General features: G+C 44.8%; 1 protein-coding gene and 1 long non-coding RNA gene across 6 annotated transcripts in view; one reads left to right on the top strand and one right to left on the bottom strand.

Moving 5' to 3' along the window:
• Positions 1 to 675: 675 nt before the first annotated feature.
• On the bottom strand, positions 676 to 15,656 carry LOC128325788 (uncharacterized). Its single transcript, XR_008307629.1, has 4 exons — positions 15,509 to 15,656; positions 10,783 to 10,853; positions 5,480 to 5,544; positions 676 to 958 (listed from the first exon to the last, which is right to left on the bottom strand). It is a non-coding gene; the product is annotated as an uncharacterized LOC128325788 (long non-coding RNA).
• Positions 7,225 to 16,868, top strand: part of CRACR2A (calcium release activated channel regulator 2A) — a 127,885-nt gene continuing 118,241 nt past the window's right edge. The window contains exon 1 of one of the 5 annotated variants that reach the window (XM_053251564.1): positions 7,225 to 7,257. Coding sequence is in view for 1 of the 5 variants with exons in the window: in XM_053251560.1 (XP_053107535.1) it covers positions 15,777 to 15,803 (27 nt within the window). In the remaining 4 variants the exon portion in view is untranslated. Of the gene's footprint in view, positions 7,258 to 13,600; positions 13,730 to 15,654; positions 15,804 to 16,868 lie in introns of those variants that run through there. The other 4 variants (XM_053251562.1, XM_053251560.1, XM_053251561.1 and 1 more) reach the window with 4 other exon arrangements.

Raw genomic sequence — 16,868 nt, 5'->3', positions numbered from 1 at the left:
TCTTATAGACAACTTGTGAACTGAAATGTGGAGTGCTGGTACAATCCAACCAACTTGTTCCAGTGCTTGTAGAACTGGAAGCGGAGGTGGCACAGATGATCAGAAAGTGAGGTAGGAAGGGGTTTGTTCTCCTCCTACCTTACTTTTAACCTGGGTAGCAGATCTGGGCTACCTAGGGATGGAGCTTCTGTCTCGGGAGGGCTCCCACTACTGCAGACGACCAGAGCTACCTGGGTAGAAGATGATTAACTCAGGTAGCTCTGGTGAGAACAACCTTAACGTGTAGCATTTGCAGTGATGCTTGCAGAAGGACCTTTTGCTGTTGCAGTGCTCAACATAGGAAGTTGCCATATATATTGAGTCAGACGATAGGTCCATCTAGCTCAGTATTGTCTACACAGACTGGCAGCGGTTTCTCCAGGGATACAGGCAGGAATCTCTCAGCCCTATCTTGGAGATGCCAAGGAGGAAACTTGGAACCTTCTGCTCTTCCCATAGCGGTTCCGTCCCGAGGGGAATATCTTACAGTGCTCACAGATCAAGTCTCCCATTCATATGCAACCAGGGTAGACCCTGCTTAGCCAGGGGGACAAGTCATGCTTGCTACCACAAAACCAGCTCTCCTCAAAGTTATACTACCATTAGTGGAAGAGGAACTACCAAAATTGCTTATAGTAGTAATAAACATCTTGGTTTATTAACACATACAAAAAACCATAGACATGTAGTCAAGGAAATAACCTGGCTTGCTCCCATTGATATCATAAAGATATGTAGTATCAGAAAGTAGAAGTCCTCTTTAAAAAGCAGAAGTCCTCTTTGCCTCGCTGGCAACATGGAATCCAGGGAGCATAGCTTCTTCTAACTCAAACTGAAGATCTTGAACACAAGACTTGGTTGTATATTTTGCAGACCTTGATTGCAAAGATTGATGCAGTGGCATAATCTGTTTTGGAATCTAGGGCAGGAACGAAACTAAGGTCAACCAATGGCAGCAACATGCACTTTTGACATTTAAACATGAAGTAACATTCATAATTTATAATTTATTTTGTGAACTGCCTAGAGCAGTGGTTCCCAAACTGGGAGCCTCCAGATGTTGCTGAACTACAACTCCCATCAGCCCCAGCTACATTTTATGGGTGGGAGCTGTAGTTCAGCAAAATATGGAGGCTCCCAGTTCGGGAATCACTGGCCTAGAGCCTCTGGAGTCAGATAGGATATAAAATAAATAAATAAATAAATAAGAATAATTTAACCTTTTACATTCCTAACTCTCTGTAATGCATCCTTCTGATCGTAAGTGCAAATAGTCCTTGGGGAATGCCAGTTTCCCAAGGATTACTGACATTGCAATAGTCTTGGGAAAATTGCATTTGCCAGGGGGCTACTTTTTCTATGCCAGGTGCTGGAGGTGGAAAGAGGAGATATCTCCCTTCTTTCCAGCCACACAACAGAGGGAAGCACCAGCAGACAGTTAAGTGAGGAGGGACGGAAGTGGAAGAGGTTGGAAGATTATTGGTGGATGGCAGGGTATGGGGCCTGGGAGGGGTAGAGATTGGTTTGGAAATAAATCAAGCTATTTCCTAGCAGAGGTGTGTGGTGGTGGTGGTGGGGGGGGGGAGTTCGGCTTATTCTAAGTGAGTCTGATTCAAACCAAGAGGAGTTTGCCCACCCATCATTACAAAATTCCCCTTCTATTCCTGCCCTCCATGACACTGTCTGAAAAATAAAATGGCACCAAAGGACACATACGTTGGCTCCCCCTGTAACAGACAAACAGCTCAACAGGGTAAAATTATTTTTGATGTCACTACTTCATATTATAGGCGAAGGATTGCTTGAGTGTTCTACAACATGGAATGATGCTCTGTATATAGAAAACTAGATGTCACTGTTCCAGACTAGCCTATGTGTAGGATTTTTTTTTTAATGGTAAAATTTTCAGTCTTGCAATCCTGAGCCTGTGGGTTTATGTGATATAGTCAAGGAATAGTTTTACAGTGTGATAAGTCATTAGTCTGGAGCAATAGTTTTCAAACTTTTTACCTTCAAGGCACCCTTTCCATATGGACTTGTCTGTTGATGAACCCCTATGCCCTGCAGGGGATTCTTGGACATATAACTGGCCCTATCCACCCCCAGCACAGTACCTCCAGTGACTGTTGCTGGTGTCTATCTTATGTTTTTTCCCCCAATTGTGAGCCCTTTGGAATAGGGATTCATCTTATTTATTTATTATTTCTCTGTGTATACCACCCTGAGCCATTTTTGGAAGGGCGGTATAGAAATTGAATTAATAATAATAATAATAATAATAATAATAATAAATATAATAAATATTCCACAGTTCATTTAAGTTCACACAAGGCACAGGTGAGGCCTGCAGCATCTCTCCATCATTGTATGCGAACTAATGTTTGGAGTGTACTCCAAATTCCCTGCAGCTGCACAGTTAATGAGGGAAGCTCAGTAGCAAAGTGAAAACAGTCTTTCGGGGAAGTGTGTCCTCCCTTAATTGATTTTCTCATTGAAGAACTCCTGATAAGCTTCTAAGAAACTCCAGAGTTCTCTAGAATAACACTGGAATAACATAGGTCTCTAAAGCATCTTAGCAATGAAGTCCTTTTCAAATCAATAGGATTTACAGCGGAACCCTAAGTATGTTGACAAAGTTGGAAGTTAGTCCCACAAATTTAGTGGGACTTTCCCCCTCATAAATGTGCATAGGATTGCTGTCTTAATTATTTAACTATGCACTTTAGTCTTATTAATTCCAATGCAATTTAGTTGCAGATTCCACCATTACTTTGATATCCACATGGTTCAGAACCATGCCCTCCATTGTAATAGTAACAACATCTCTTATACAATGTGATTCGGAGGATGCTCCAAATTGGGAGATGCAAAGGAGACTTATTCTTGTTTGTTTATAATTAAAGAAACCAGAGCAAGTCTCCAGCATGGCAGTAAGATAGCAATGTTTATTGTGAGGGATTATGCAATCCAAAACATGACCTTTTCATTGCATTCCCTTGGCCTGCTGGTGCTGTCTTTTAATAAGCAATTTAAAGTACATCAGCCTGGTATGAAAATAGCAAGAAGAAAATAGGAAAACTGCTCTCCTGTAGAACTATAGTCTGTCAGTAGTTCTCAAGATTAATATCCTGTCACAGATTCTGAATAACCTGAGAAATGTTATTCCTAAACTTAATGTGCCAGAATTAGTCCTCTTGTAACGAGGAGAGCTGGTCTTGTGGTAGCAAGCATGACTTGTCCCCCTGGCTAAGCAGGTCTGCCCTGGTAATGGGAAACCACATGTGAGCACTGTAAGATATTCCCCTCAGGGGATGGAGCCACTCTGGGAAGAGCAGGTTTCAAGTTCCCTCTCTGCCTTCTCCAAGATAGGGCTGAGAGAGATTCCTGCCTGCAACCTTGGAGAAGCCACTGCCGGTCTGTGTAGACAATACTGAGCTATATAGACCAATGGTCTGACTCAGTATATGGCAGTAGACTGTCCTAACGACAGTCTGTAGTTCTATGGGATTTTAGGCTAGGAGATCTTCACAGTAATTTCTAGCTCACTTTCATGTTCCACACAGTCTTGCCCAAGATGTTTCTTCCACTTCAGAAGCAGAATATCTAATTTTGCTGGTCAATGACCAAACAGGACTGTGGCATACAGCCAATGAAGTGTAGATAACAGTTTATAAACTGGCATCTCCATACAATTCCTGCTGGCTCTGCGCCCTTTGGCAGTCCCACAGGTGGCTGTGTGGAGACCACCATCCTACGAACCTTGTTGCCTTTAATTACAGTTCTGTTAGAGCTTGTTGTGGTTTTGCCCATTATGTCTTCTATATCCTTGCACTTTGCTCTTTTTTCTGCTCCCTATATCTATTTGCTACCTGTCCCCTTTAACGGCTCCAAATGAACTACTAAGTCTCTGTCTCTGTCTCTGTCTCTGTCTCTCTCCAAGACAAGCATTGAACTGTACTTGGGGATGAAAGCAGGTGATGGGCTGTCCATTCAAAGTTCTGTGTCCCTTGTGCAATTCTCAGGTTATAGCAGAAGGATCTGCTCTATAGGAAGATATGTATACATAAAATAGGTGGTGGTTTTTTAAATCATAGAGAGCGGTGCCAATGGAAGTTTAACTATAAGGGCCAAACTAGGTGGGATGTTGGAGATCTGTCTTTTTATGCTTATTTTAAAAACAGCTGGCAGGGTGAAGAGACTGAATTGGGACTGCAGTGCTGGGGAGGGAGCTTAATTCTCTCTCCTCCCATGCTATTTTCTCAATGTAAATTACACACACCCAAAAGTCGTGTTAGAGAAAATCTATAGCCATTGGCTTTTTCTTAATGGGGCAAATGGTACGTGGAGGCAGAGCCATTTGCATCAGAAAAATGACATGGGAATGGAGCTCCCAGCGCCACTGTCCCAATCCAATCCTCCTCATGAAGCTGCTTTTCAAAGACACATTAGGCTGGACACCGACATTATGATCATGTCAAATGTCTTTAAGTCTTGCCAGAGCTTTGCATCTTTTGTCTGTGGATATTTTTGGACAAGATTAAGCCACTTGGAACTTGCACGGAAGGAACTAGAACACAGGACTATAAAAGCTCTGGTCTTCCTGAAGGGCAGATCACAGGGTGCGGGGACATGTTCTAAATGAGGCCCTACTCGGAACAGAGTAGGCCATTTTCACAGTACTTGCTTTGTTGGACTTCTGTAGATGTGTTTGTGGGCAAATAAAAGACTGACGTTTATAATGTTGAGTGATTTACAGTGGCCAAATCCATTCTGGCCATGCTGTGTGATAAGGGCCAAGAGGCAGTTTTTCTTTAGAGTATAAGGGACACGGTGCACTTTATGTGGCAGGCAGACTGGGCACATAACTGAGGGCCAAATTAGACACAGTGGGGCAGCATGTGTCTTTTAAGCATGTCTGTCTCATTCACCCATGAAGTGGAGGTGTGGAGGACCTATTCTTCATATGAAAAGGAGCATGTAGAAAAGGCCTGCTCAACTTAGGCCCCCCAGATATTTTTGAGCTACAACTCCCATAATCCCCAGTTACAGTGGCCAATAGCCAGGGATTGTGGGAACTGTAGGCCAACATCTGCAGGAGAGCCAAAGTTGAGCAGCCCTGAAGGGAGTAAACCTGCCCCCGCCTTGTTACATTGCTGTACTCTGTTACTTTTGTTAATTGTTCTTTTTCTTCTTCCCCACCTTGACACACTTCTGCTTCCAGAGCATAGCTTGGAGAAAGCTGCTTACAGCTGTCCAGCCCAGCACAATGATGTAAGGCAAGGGAGTAGGTAGCTTTTGCGCCACTTGGGGAGGGGAGGTAGCTAACATTGAACAAGGATGGGGTGGGAGACAAATGTCCCTGGGTCCCCAAGAAAAGTGCCCCCCGCCGCCTGGACAACAGCTCTCTCTACAATCTCCCTCTCTCAACTGCCCAACTTACCAGCTCATCTTGACTTCAAAAAAAGATGAGCCCTCTCAGGAGATATGCATGTCCATAGTAGGTATCTGTTCAAAATAAATATACAGGAGAACCCCGTTATTTTCAGGGGTTCCGTTCGGGGGGGGGGGCTTGGATAGCGACTCTGCAAAAAATGGGGCATTAGGTTTATGAGAATCAGGGGGCTAGGTTCCCGGACTTTTCAAAATGGCCACAAATCAACCAAAAATCATGGCTTTTGTCCCCGTTCCCACCCAAATCACCCCCCAAAAGTGCCCTACCATGCTGCCCAGGGGGAAGAAAATCAGCCAAAAATTGGTCAAAAATTGTCATTTTTGCCCCATTTCTTCAACTAAATGAGACATAAAATGGCTCCCAAACACAAAATGGCAGCTGGAAATGACCTCTGAGGTCATTTCCGGCCCACTCTGACCCATGGGTTTAACCTGTCCTCCCATCCCCCCCCCCGTATGGTCAGGTGCTAATTACCCAGCTGCGGATAGGCAAAAGTGCTAGTGTTGGACCCGCAATTAACAATGTTCTCCTGTACTTCTGAACCAGAGGAACGCTCATAAGCAAGTGTGTGGTGTGTGTGTGTGAACATAAGAACAGCCCTGCTGGATCAGGCTCACGGCCCATCTAGTCCAGCATCCTGTTTAACACAGTGGCCCACCAGATGCCTCTGGGGAGCCCACAGGCAAGAGGTGAGGCATGCCCTTTTTCCTGCTGTTGCTCCCCTGCAAATGGCATTGAGAGGCATCATGTGGGGAGTGTGTGATATTTTCACAGAAAGGGCATGCAGAGAATGTTTTTTTTTTAACCATGCCCTTATACTTCTGCAACAAAGACATGGGGTGTGTGGGGGGGGGAGAAGAAAAAGCGGGGGTGAGGGCTCCATCTTTACTTTTGTCCCAGGGCCCACTCCAACCTTGCTACACCCCCCTGGCTCCACTCTTCTGCACACTTCATGGAAAACGTATTCCTCCCCCTCCCCAAGCCACACACATACTGTACACTCCCACTTTGAGTTTGAATGGGGAAGACATATGGGCACTTGCACAATGAATTTCTCCCTAAAATGTCCTGGTTTTTTGATGAGTACACCTGAATTATACATGTATTTCCAAACACATATGTTTGCCTGGCTCAGGCACTGCATTTAGGTGACTTATACCAAATTGAAAAGGGGGGGTGGGGGAGCTGAGGAGTATGCCTAAAACAACATAATGTATGAAGTAACCCTTTGACTGTGCATCCTGTCGAAAGCTGTCATGGCCTAACCATTCTTTCTTCACAAAATAGCAGCATATAAAATGAAACTACTCTGTGACAAAACCACATACGTGCATTGACAAAACCTAATGGGAGGAGGAAGAAGAGGTAGAAGAACGGGTTAGACTTGCTCCCGTCCCGCCCACAGCCTCCTCTGTACCTGTCCAAGCCACATGTTGGCTCAGCAATGTTTGGGAAGTGCTCCGTCCTCCTCTGGTCCACCCTTTCTTCCTCTTCAGTGCCTGTGTGTGCACACAGCTAGCCTGACAGAACCTGCTTAACACTTGCAGCCAGACACCGCTGTGTGTGCTTCTGCAGGAGAAGTATCTGCAGACACGTGCTTTCTCTCCCAGGGAAACGAGAGGGGTAAGTTGGGGCAGGGGTGGGTGGGGAGAGTACAAGCAGCTGGGCAAAATCAGACAGGCAGGGTAACAGATATTCAGAGGCGAAAGCTCTCTGAAGGAACAAACTGCCAAGTAGCCATTGAACATTTTTGTTAGAAGGCTGAGGTATGACTGTCTGTTTCCACTTCCTCTGAGTGTTGAAATGTAGCTGCTTAACCTCTTTCCGGTATAGAACAGTTAGTGAGAGGCACTTTTTTTTTTAAAAAAAGGGGTGAACTAAGCAAGTTTTAAAAGGATATTATTTCAGCCCAGCCCAGTAACAATGGCAACTCAATTGATACAGCATCTAATCCCAGGCAAGGGGTGCCTAACAGAAGGTGGCAAAAATATTGGGGGAGGTTGTTACTCACAGCTCAGTTTAAAGACCATCTAGCAGGGGTTCTCAGACTTCAACTCCCATCATCCCCAGCCACAGCCATTGTGGCTGGGGATGATGGGAGTTGTAGCCCAGCAACACCAGGGGACCCAAGTTTGAGAACCCTTGCTAGATAGAAGAAGCTCAATTGCAAAATGGCAATGTGTGTTAACTGCATTTGTTGGGGTTACTGATCTTTTTTCTTAATTATTATAAACATGTTCTGACTCTTGGCCACTCAAATACATTAATACACTGATTTGTGTCTTTGATATGTGTAGCTAGAACACATTATTGATTGATTGATTGATTGATTGATTAGGTGCCATCAAGTCGGTGTAAACTCTTAGCGGCCACATAGATAGGTTCTCTCCAGGATAATCTGTCTTCAACTTGGCCTTTAAGGTCTCTCAGTCAGTGGTGCATTCATTGTTGTCGTAATTGAGTCTATCCACCTTGCTGCTGGTCGTCCTCTTCTTCTTTTCCCTTCAACTTTTGTTTGTTTCCCTGGCTGTCCATGGTATCTTCAAAAGTCTTCTCCAGCACCAAAGGCCCACTTAATTGTCTATTAACTATAGGTATTCAAGCTGCAATCCTATGCACACCTCTTCTGAGTAAATATGCATAGGAGCCACAAAATCTTATGACGCCTTAAAGATTTATAGTAGCATAAGCCGATATGCTCCAGCTGTCTCTGTCTGCCAGCAGGAGCAATGCTAGAATATCCAGTTATTATAGGAGAGTGAGGATTTTGCTACACCTTAAATATTTACTGTGGTAATGCAATTAATGTTTTCAGTTTATTTACCTGATTAATGAAGCTTGCTTGACATCTTCATGGGTCAGGTACTGTTGTTTTGGATTAGGCCAAATGTTGCACACCACTTTCCAGCCTCAGAGACAAGATGCTTCTAAATACCAGTTGCAGGGGAGAGGGCACCACTTTATTCTTGCCCGTGGGCTTCCCAGACGCATCTGGTGGGCCACTGTGTGAAACAGGATGCTGGACTAGATAGGCCTTGGGCCTGATCCAGCAGGGCTGTTCTTATGTTCAGGCTAGTTTTCTCTTTCTGTACAAGACCATATTGCAGGAAAGGTTAGGGTGGGAAGAGAGGTCAGTAACAGGCCAGCTGAAATCTTCAGGGGAAGGTGTGGTGTTTTTAGTCAATCCATTCCTTGATCCAGTCCAGCTTTTGAATGGGGCTTTAATTACTGGTATACAAGTCCTGGAGCTAACAAAAAGCCAGCAGGAAGAGCACTGCAAAGCAGTCTACACTTGTCCCTCTGTTCATATTTTCTGTTTCATTAAACTATTAATATTCCTGATTCCACACCAATGCCTTGTCCTTGCATACCACAACTCTTTCCCTTGGATTCTACAGGGAGTATACCTTCCTCAGCACATATGGTCTCACCCATCCCAGTTCTTGGCTAATGAGTTGGCCTGGCTCCTGAGATGCTAAAGTCTCCTACCTACTTGGCTGGCTGCAACAGTTTGTGCTGCTTGTTTTGTTATGTGGTAGAGGACTGAGTGAATGAGGCATCTTTACATAACAGAAGCTTTAAAAATAATTAATCCAAGCTATAGGACCATAATATACGGTTATTGTCTGACACTTTGTTGTGCATTTCTAGTCTGGTGGGTGGGGGAATGAAAAGGGGGGCGGGAAAGCTCTGGGATGAAGCACTTGCTACCGCTTGAAGTCACTGTTCCTATTTGGTTCTCTGTCTCTTGATTTCTCCCAGTTTTGCATCTTGGATTGATTTTGGAGTACAGTAATAACTTCCCTCTACAGTAATAACTTCCCTGGCTATCTAAATGATAACTGTTCTATGGAATTGATTGACTGATTGATTAAGTGCCATCAAGTCGGTGTCGACTCTTAGCGACCACATAGATAGATTCTCTCCAGGGTGATCTGTCTTCAACTTGGCCTTTAAGGCCTCTCAGTGGTGCATTCATTGCTGTCGTAATCGAGTCCATCCACCTTGCTGCTGGGCGTCCTCTTTTTCTCTTCCCTTCAACTGTTCCCAGCATTATGGACTTCTCAGGGGATCTGGGTTTTCGCATAATGTGTCCGAAGTATGATAGTTTGAGCCTGGTCATTTGTGCCTTAAGTGAAAATTCTGGATTGATTTGTTCTATAATCCATTTGTTTGTTTTTCTGGCTGTCCATGGGATCCTCAAAAGTCTTCTCCAGCACCAAAGCAGTAGTGTAGGGAGGCTGGCTGTGGCCCATGTGCAGCTGCCGCCATGGCCCCCTAGCCCTGTGTCTGATGTCAGATTCAGGGGCCTGGCTAGCCACACCCCCACATCTGATATCAGAAGTGGGGGATGTGGTCTCCCTCCCAAATGGGGCTGCATGGCAGCATGTTGGGCAGCATGGGCTGGAGTAACTCTCCCTGTCTTAAAGGCAGGGAGAGCCATTCCGGCCGAGCTGCCAATGCATCGTGGGCCGATCTCTCTCCTAAATGGGGCCATGTGACCCTGTTTGGGAGGGAGATCGATCAGCCCCGCTGCCTTGGCAGTGAAACCAGGAGCGGCTCTCCCTGCCTTCAAGGCAGGAAGAGTCACTCTGACCATGCTGCCAACGCAGCGTGCGCTGATTTCGGCTCCAAACGGGGCTGCACAGCCCTGTTTGAGACTGAAATCACGCTCCCCCGAATCTGACATCAGACGCAGGGGAATGTGTGGGGCCACACTCACGGCCCCTGATTGGTGGCAGCCCAGGTTCTTTGAACCCGTTCGCCCTATGGTGGCCCAGTCCCTGCACCAAAGTCCAAAAGCGTCAATACATTTTCTATTTTGCTTCTTCAAAGTCCAGCTTTTGCATCCATAGAGTGACACGGGGAAAACCACTGTCCAAATGATTCTAATCTTTGTATGTATTGACACGTCACAGCACTAAATATCCTTTCCATGGCCTTCATTGCAACCTTACCAAGTGCTAGTCTGCGGCATATTTTTTGACTGCTGGGTCCTTTACTGTTATCCTAAAAGGCAGAAGCTATCCACCTCTTCAGTGTCTTCCTTATCAATTCTGAGGCTGGTTGCTGTACCCATTGTCATTAGTTTGGTCACAATTCACTGTCTCTTGTTTTCTCCCAGTTTTATGTCTTTGGTTAATTTTGGAGATGGGTTTTAATACCACATTTTAGGGGGTGCACATCTACAATACTAACTTCCCTGGCTATCTAAATGATAAATGCTATTTGGAATTAGTTGTAGCTATTCTATAGCAAGTACAACCAGATCTGTTGTGAAATCACTTTACCTGTTTCAGAAGCCAGGGTAGGCCAAGCCACTGTAGAGTAAATAAAAAGCAGTAGGTGGAGACAAGCCAGGCTTGATGTTGAGTGTGATCAAGGGGAAAGAGAAGCAAATAGTTTTAGAACACAGGAAGCTGCCATATACTGTTAGACCATTAGAGGTCGATCTAGCTCAGTATTGTCTATACAGACTGACAGAAGCTTCTCCAAGGTTGCAGGCAGGAGTCTCTCTCAGCCCTATTTGGAGATGCTAGGGAGGGAACTTGAAACCTCCTGCATGCTAGTATGCAGATGCTATTCTCAGAGCAAACATATCCTAAGGGGAATGTCTTACAGTGCTCACACAGTAGTCTCCCATTCAAATGCCAACCAGAGCAGACACTGCTTAGCAAAGGGGACAATTCATGCTTGATACCACAAGATCAGCTCTCCTCCTACACACTTTTGGGAGGTATGAGTTCTGACAGGAAAATGGCAGAGGAAGGGTTACCTCCCAATTCAGACCGGTACTCCAACTGCTGCTTTTTATATAGAGAGAGAGAATGTTGCTAGCTTAAACACATCTCGCAATGATGTGATTAGCATAACATGTAGTTATAAATGGTCTAAATTATTAGCTAAAGTGGGACAATTCCTTCCTGTAAATAAGCTAGCCATTCCGAAGGACTGCAGTGCTGAGACCAAATGGTCAAATTTGATAATTTGAGCCAGCGTGGTGTAGTGGTTAGAGTGCTGGACTAGGACCGGGGAGACCTGAGTTCAAATCCCCATTCAGCCATGAAACTAGCTGGGTGACTCTGGGCCAGTCACTTCTTTCTCAGCCTAACCTACTTCACAGGGTTGTTGTGAGGAGAAACTTAAGTATGTAGTACACCGCTCTAGGCTCCTTGGAAGAAGAGCGGGCTATCTGGCTGCTAGCTGAAATAGATTATGCCCATGTTAGTCTTTGGTCCATGAGACTTCATTGCTTTTGCTGCAGTCTACTAGCATGCCTTTGGAATACATAAGACAGAGTTGCCCCAAGGAACATAGTGGTTGGGTTGCCACGTTTGTAGCTGGTTCCTGTAACTATGTCTTTAATGAAAACAAATCAACAGACTTCAGTAGGTGATAATGCTTATCTCTGTGCTGTGAAAAAGTTTACCTATTGATTTCTGCAAAACAAGCTACTGAGGCTGCAGGGCAAGAGGCTGCAGGGTGATGTCAGGGATTGGCTAAGTCAGGTGCCATTCTGAGGGCCCATGACAGACTCCCAAGGGCCCATGTAGAAAAGCCAGGAGAAGACACCACTGCCACATAACATGCTGCTGCCTTCTCCCACCTGCCTCCCCATCCATAAATGGGAAAATCCCTGCCTCTGGGAAAGGCTGGATTTATCCGCAAGTAATTTATTCCAGTTTAATTGTAAAATTCCATGGGAGATATAAGGACATGTCCAGATGGCATTAAAGGATCTCATGCAAACTCACAGTGCCATCTGCTGACAATTCATGGAAAATCTGTCTGTCATTCTTGAAAACAGATGGGGTTTTCACAAATTGCCAGCAGGTGATGCTGTGAATTTGCATGGCATCCGCTAACATTCTTTGGACACTTTCTCATCTCCCTTATATTCTTATATCTCCCATTCTTTGGAATCATTCTTATATTTCCCACTGAAGCAACAAAGGGACAGGTGCATTGCCATGTTAAAGATGAATGGGGTGGCCAGTACCCACAAAGTGCTCTGTACTGCTTTCACCCAGGTAAGCCTTCCCCAAACTACATAGGAAGCTGCCATATACTGAGTCAGACCATAGGTCCATCTCGCTCAGTATTGTCTACACAGACTGGCAGTGGCTTCTCCAAGGTTGCAGGCAGGAATCTCTCTCAGCCCTATCTTGGAGAAGCCAGGGAAGGAACTTTGAGCCTAGATGCTCTTCCCAGAGTGGCTCCATCCCCTAAGGGGAATATCTTATAGAGCTCACACTTCTAGTCTCCCTTTTGTATGCAACCAGGGCGGATCCTGCTTAGCTTAAGGGGACAAGTCATGCTTGCTACCACAAGACCAGCTCTCTTCCCTAGATAGGGAGCAGGGAACTAGTAGTAGTCTGGAGCACTTTGGAGAAGCTAAAAAAAAAAAAAAAGCAGGGGGAGGGTTTTCTTTCCCCATCACAGCATAACTCGAACTATTGGTTATTGGAGCCAGCGTGGTGTAGTAGTTAGAGTGCTGGACTAAGACTGGGGAGACCTGAGTTCAAATCCCCATTCAGCCATGAGACTAGCTGGGTGACTCTGGGACAGTCACCTCTCTCTCAGCCTAACCTACTTCACAGGGTTGTTGTGAGGAGAAACTCAAGTATGTAGTTTCTCTGGGCTCCTTGGAGGAAGAGCGGGATATAAATGTAATAATAATAATAATAATAATAATAATAAATATGGGGGCTTACGTGGGTGACAGGGAATCAACAATGGCCCAGGGTACTTTGTGGCAGCTGCCATTTTTTGGAAACAACAATGCAGTGCACCCAATCTGTCGCTGTGTGACCCAAACTTCTGTGGAGGCTTACGTAAATGCAGCCACCATGAAGCTGATTGGACTGCCCTCAGGGTGCTGGGGTCCCAGCACTCCATCGAGGGGCCCAGCACAGGGCTTTGCCCTAGGCCCTGTACAACCTGTTCTTCACCCAGCCCAGAGCACACTCTCAAATCCGTGTTGGGCCACAGAGGTGCCGAGCAGTCCTATATGAACTGCCTGCCTGTCCTACAGCATCCTCCAGAATCCTCTGTGCTACGCAGGAATTCCATGGCAGATGTGTGAGGATTCCTCAGCAGGCTATGTAACTCCGAAGGCTGAAGGGGAAAAAATATATAGCATACTCAGTTTAAAAGAAGCTTAATAGCACGTTGCAGTGCTCAAAAAACTTGGTGTGCATTACCTCAGCATTCTTTCCTGAGTGTTCCTCAGAAATTGTAAGCACTTTGTAAGTAAAATGTGAAAACCTACTGGATCGGAATGGCAACACCCATGTTTCAGAGAGCAGAGGTGGAGTTGAGGCTATGAGACAATAGTACCTCACCTAAGGCCCACTATTTATTTCATGGAAGAAGTGTAACTTGAGAGAGAGACTTCCTGGTTCACAGCTCAGTCTCTTATCATTCTGCTACACAAAAGAGTAACTGTTTACTTGTGGGGAGAGACTGTCATATAGCTGACTGTCATTTTTGGCACTTCAGGGCTGCAATCCTAGATGCAGCTACCTAAAGAGTATTAAGCCTCATTGAACACAGTGGGACTTATTGACTTTTGCTGCACATAGTAGGGTGACCAGATGCTAAGAAGGATTATCTGAAATCTTTTGCTTTGCTAATGGTACAAGTCAGGGATGTCTCTTGTCCCCTTTAATGGCATTTTGTAATGAGCCTCTGGCAATTGTCATCCATCCAAAAGAAAAAGAAAGAGTTAAGATTGTGTCCAGAATATATAAATGTTTTGTGTGCAAATTAGATGTTCTAAACTTAACTGAGACTCAGAAGTCAATGGGACTTGGCTACCTCTATGAAATTAATGTATTATGTCTAGTTGAATGAGGGTCAAGTAATTGAGAACAGTTTTGTGCAATAATGGCATTTTTGAATGATAAGCTTCAAATTAATGCATGAACTTATGCAATATTTCCCCCTTTAAAATTAAGCTTAAAATCTAATTTAAAAACCAAGACTTAACAAATTCACATTGTTTGATTTTCCAACCTCTAACAATTGAGCTTTCTATCTTTAAAGAATGTGGTTAATCTTCTGAGTTTACTCAGAAATATATGGTTAACTTTGTCAACAGAACAATGTCCCACAATTTGTTTAACTATTTAACTATTTTAATGTGTTTAACTATTTGCTCATAGCATAACTAGATGCCTGTAATAGTTGTGTAGAAGGGGAAATTGCAGGGGCACTTTTCTCACCCTTGCATAATAAACAGTACCTCCTGGAATCTCCCCTTCTCCCCAACTATTAAATGTGGAAGCGCTTCGTCCAGCATTGCATTTGATCACCCTGCTTATAGTCACTTTCTGTTTTCTCCAATAATTTTAGTAGATAAATCTAGCTACTACAGTAATAAGAGAGAGAGAGAGATTTTTAAACTGGGTCCCCAGGACCTCTGGGATTCTTTGGAAGTTTCTTAAGGATTCTTCAATGTAGTAATGGCAGACAAGCTTCTCTCAAGACAGTTCAGCCACCTCTACTGATCTTCCCTAGCAGTGCTTGGCTGCAGGAGAGTGAGAAGCATTTTAGAGTGCATTTTCAGTTTGGACCTGATGACATCCAGCTTGCATCCCACATTAAATGAGAGTGCATCCAGAATGAGCACCACAATCCTTGGCAGTGCTCAGGAACTGGGCCTTCTTGAAGGGAGAGAGAATGAGGAGCAGTTGCCCTAGGCGCCATGCTGTGGGTGGGGGTGGGGCACTGCCAAACAGTGACAGAGAATCTTCTTGTTCTGGCTGGGCTGAACTGATATCGATTAAACAGAGCGGGGGCTCCACAAACTGTTCTTACGCAGGGGCCCTGCAAAAGCCCTGCCAGGAATTAGGGGTGTGCACAAAACTGGCTGGCTTGGTTTGGTTCGTGTCTGATTTGGACTGGGCCGATTTGGTCTGGCATCCCCTCAACCCCCCCCCCCCCGGTTCATCGGTCCAGGGGGAGGTTTGTGATTTTAAATAATTATTTTTTATTTTTTATTTTTGTACTTACTCCCTCTGGGGGGCTTCTCCAAGGCTGGGGGGGTCCTCTGGAGGTTCCCCCTCCCCCTGCCAACCTCCGTTATGTTGTGAATCACCCTGTTTAGGCGGTCTTCAGCCCATTCCAGGCCTAACCCTTGTCGCGGTGGCCATTTTGGAGGCCACAGTGCATGTCATTGTGACGGGGGTGAGGGCCGGAACAGGCCAAAGACTGCCCAAACAGGGTGATTTACAACATAACGGAGGATGGCGGGGGGGGAGGAACCTCCAGAGACCCCCCCATGGCCTTAAAGAAGCCCCTCCAGGGGGTAAGTACAATTTTTTTAAAAAAAGGTCACGACCCCCCTCCGAAATGACCATTGTACCGAACAGATACAATGCTGAATCTGTTCGACATCGAGCCTGTTTGCACATCCCTACCAGGAATTTCTTGACTAACAGATGCTGAAAGTTTTCCTGAGGGAAAGCAGACTGAGAACAGTCATGTAAAACACTGTTGCTTTTACAAACCCTTTTGTGTCTTTGATTAAGGACATCTGAAATCAGGGTTCTTATCATCCCATCATCAGCCATACAGACACATCCATGGTCTAAGCTTTGACCTGATGCAACCTTTTGAAGAAAGAACTATGTTCCTTACGGAAATTTAGCAAACAATGTAGAAGCGTGTATTGATTTCTTAGGTCTGACATTTAGCAGCACATTCCTATTGAGCACCTTCCAAAATAAAGCTCTTAGGGGCATCGTTTAATACACTTGAGCAATGAGTACAATGCAACTTGAGCTCTATTGCTAGCATCATATTATAGTCCTTTAGACAGTGCAAAGAAGGGCACTTATTTATTTCCATCTCTTAAAGGCATCAGTGCCATAGCAACAAGGAGGACCACTGTCGCATTACAGAATCTTTCACCCGAGGGCTGACTGTTCAAATGTGGGATCAGCGATGCCTGATTGTATCAGTACCATGTCTGAAGGGTCAGGCAGGGTGTTTGTGTTTGTTGTGCTGACGTAATACTGTGGTTCAAAGTTTAACAAAGCACAGGTAGCTGGATTCCTGTTGCCTGGTTAAAGTAGACACAGGACACGGAAACATTAACATTCTTCGCTCTGTATAAATTATGCCCATTGAGAAAAATTGCATAATTTATCTTATTTTGCACAATTCATTTCTAAATGGTTACTATTTTGCATAACATCTGCTAGTGATGCAGATGGGCCAGGAGCATCACAGAAACTCGTAGAACTCTTATTTGGTCCTCCTGCTTGCTTTTTATATTTCTGCAGGCATGGCTCACAGTGCAGGGGATGGATATGTATTCCAAGCATATATAGCCATGAAGGCTAGAAACTTACCTTTTTGAAAAAATGGA

Source organism: Hemicordylus capensis, chromosome 5 (genome assembly GCF_027244095.1).
Source record: "Hemicordylus capensis ecotype Gifberg chromosome 5, rHemCap1.1.pri, whole genome shotgun sequence".
Classification (NCBI taxonomy): Eukaryota; Metazoa; Chordata; class Lepidosauria; order Squamata; family Cordylidae; genus Hemicordylus; species Hemicordylus capensis.
The sequence above is the reverse complement of the archived record's forward strand: the minus strand, read 5'-3'. Positions and strand labels throughout refer to the sequence as shown.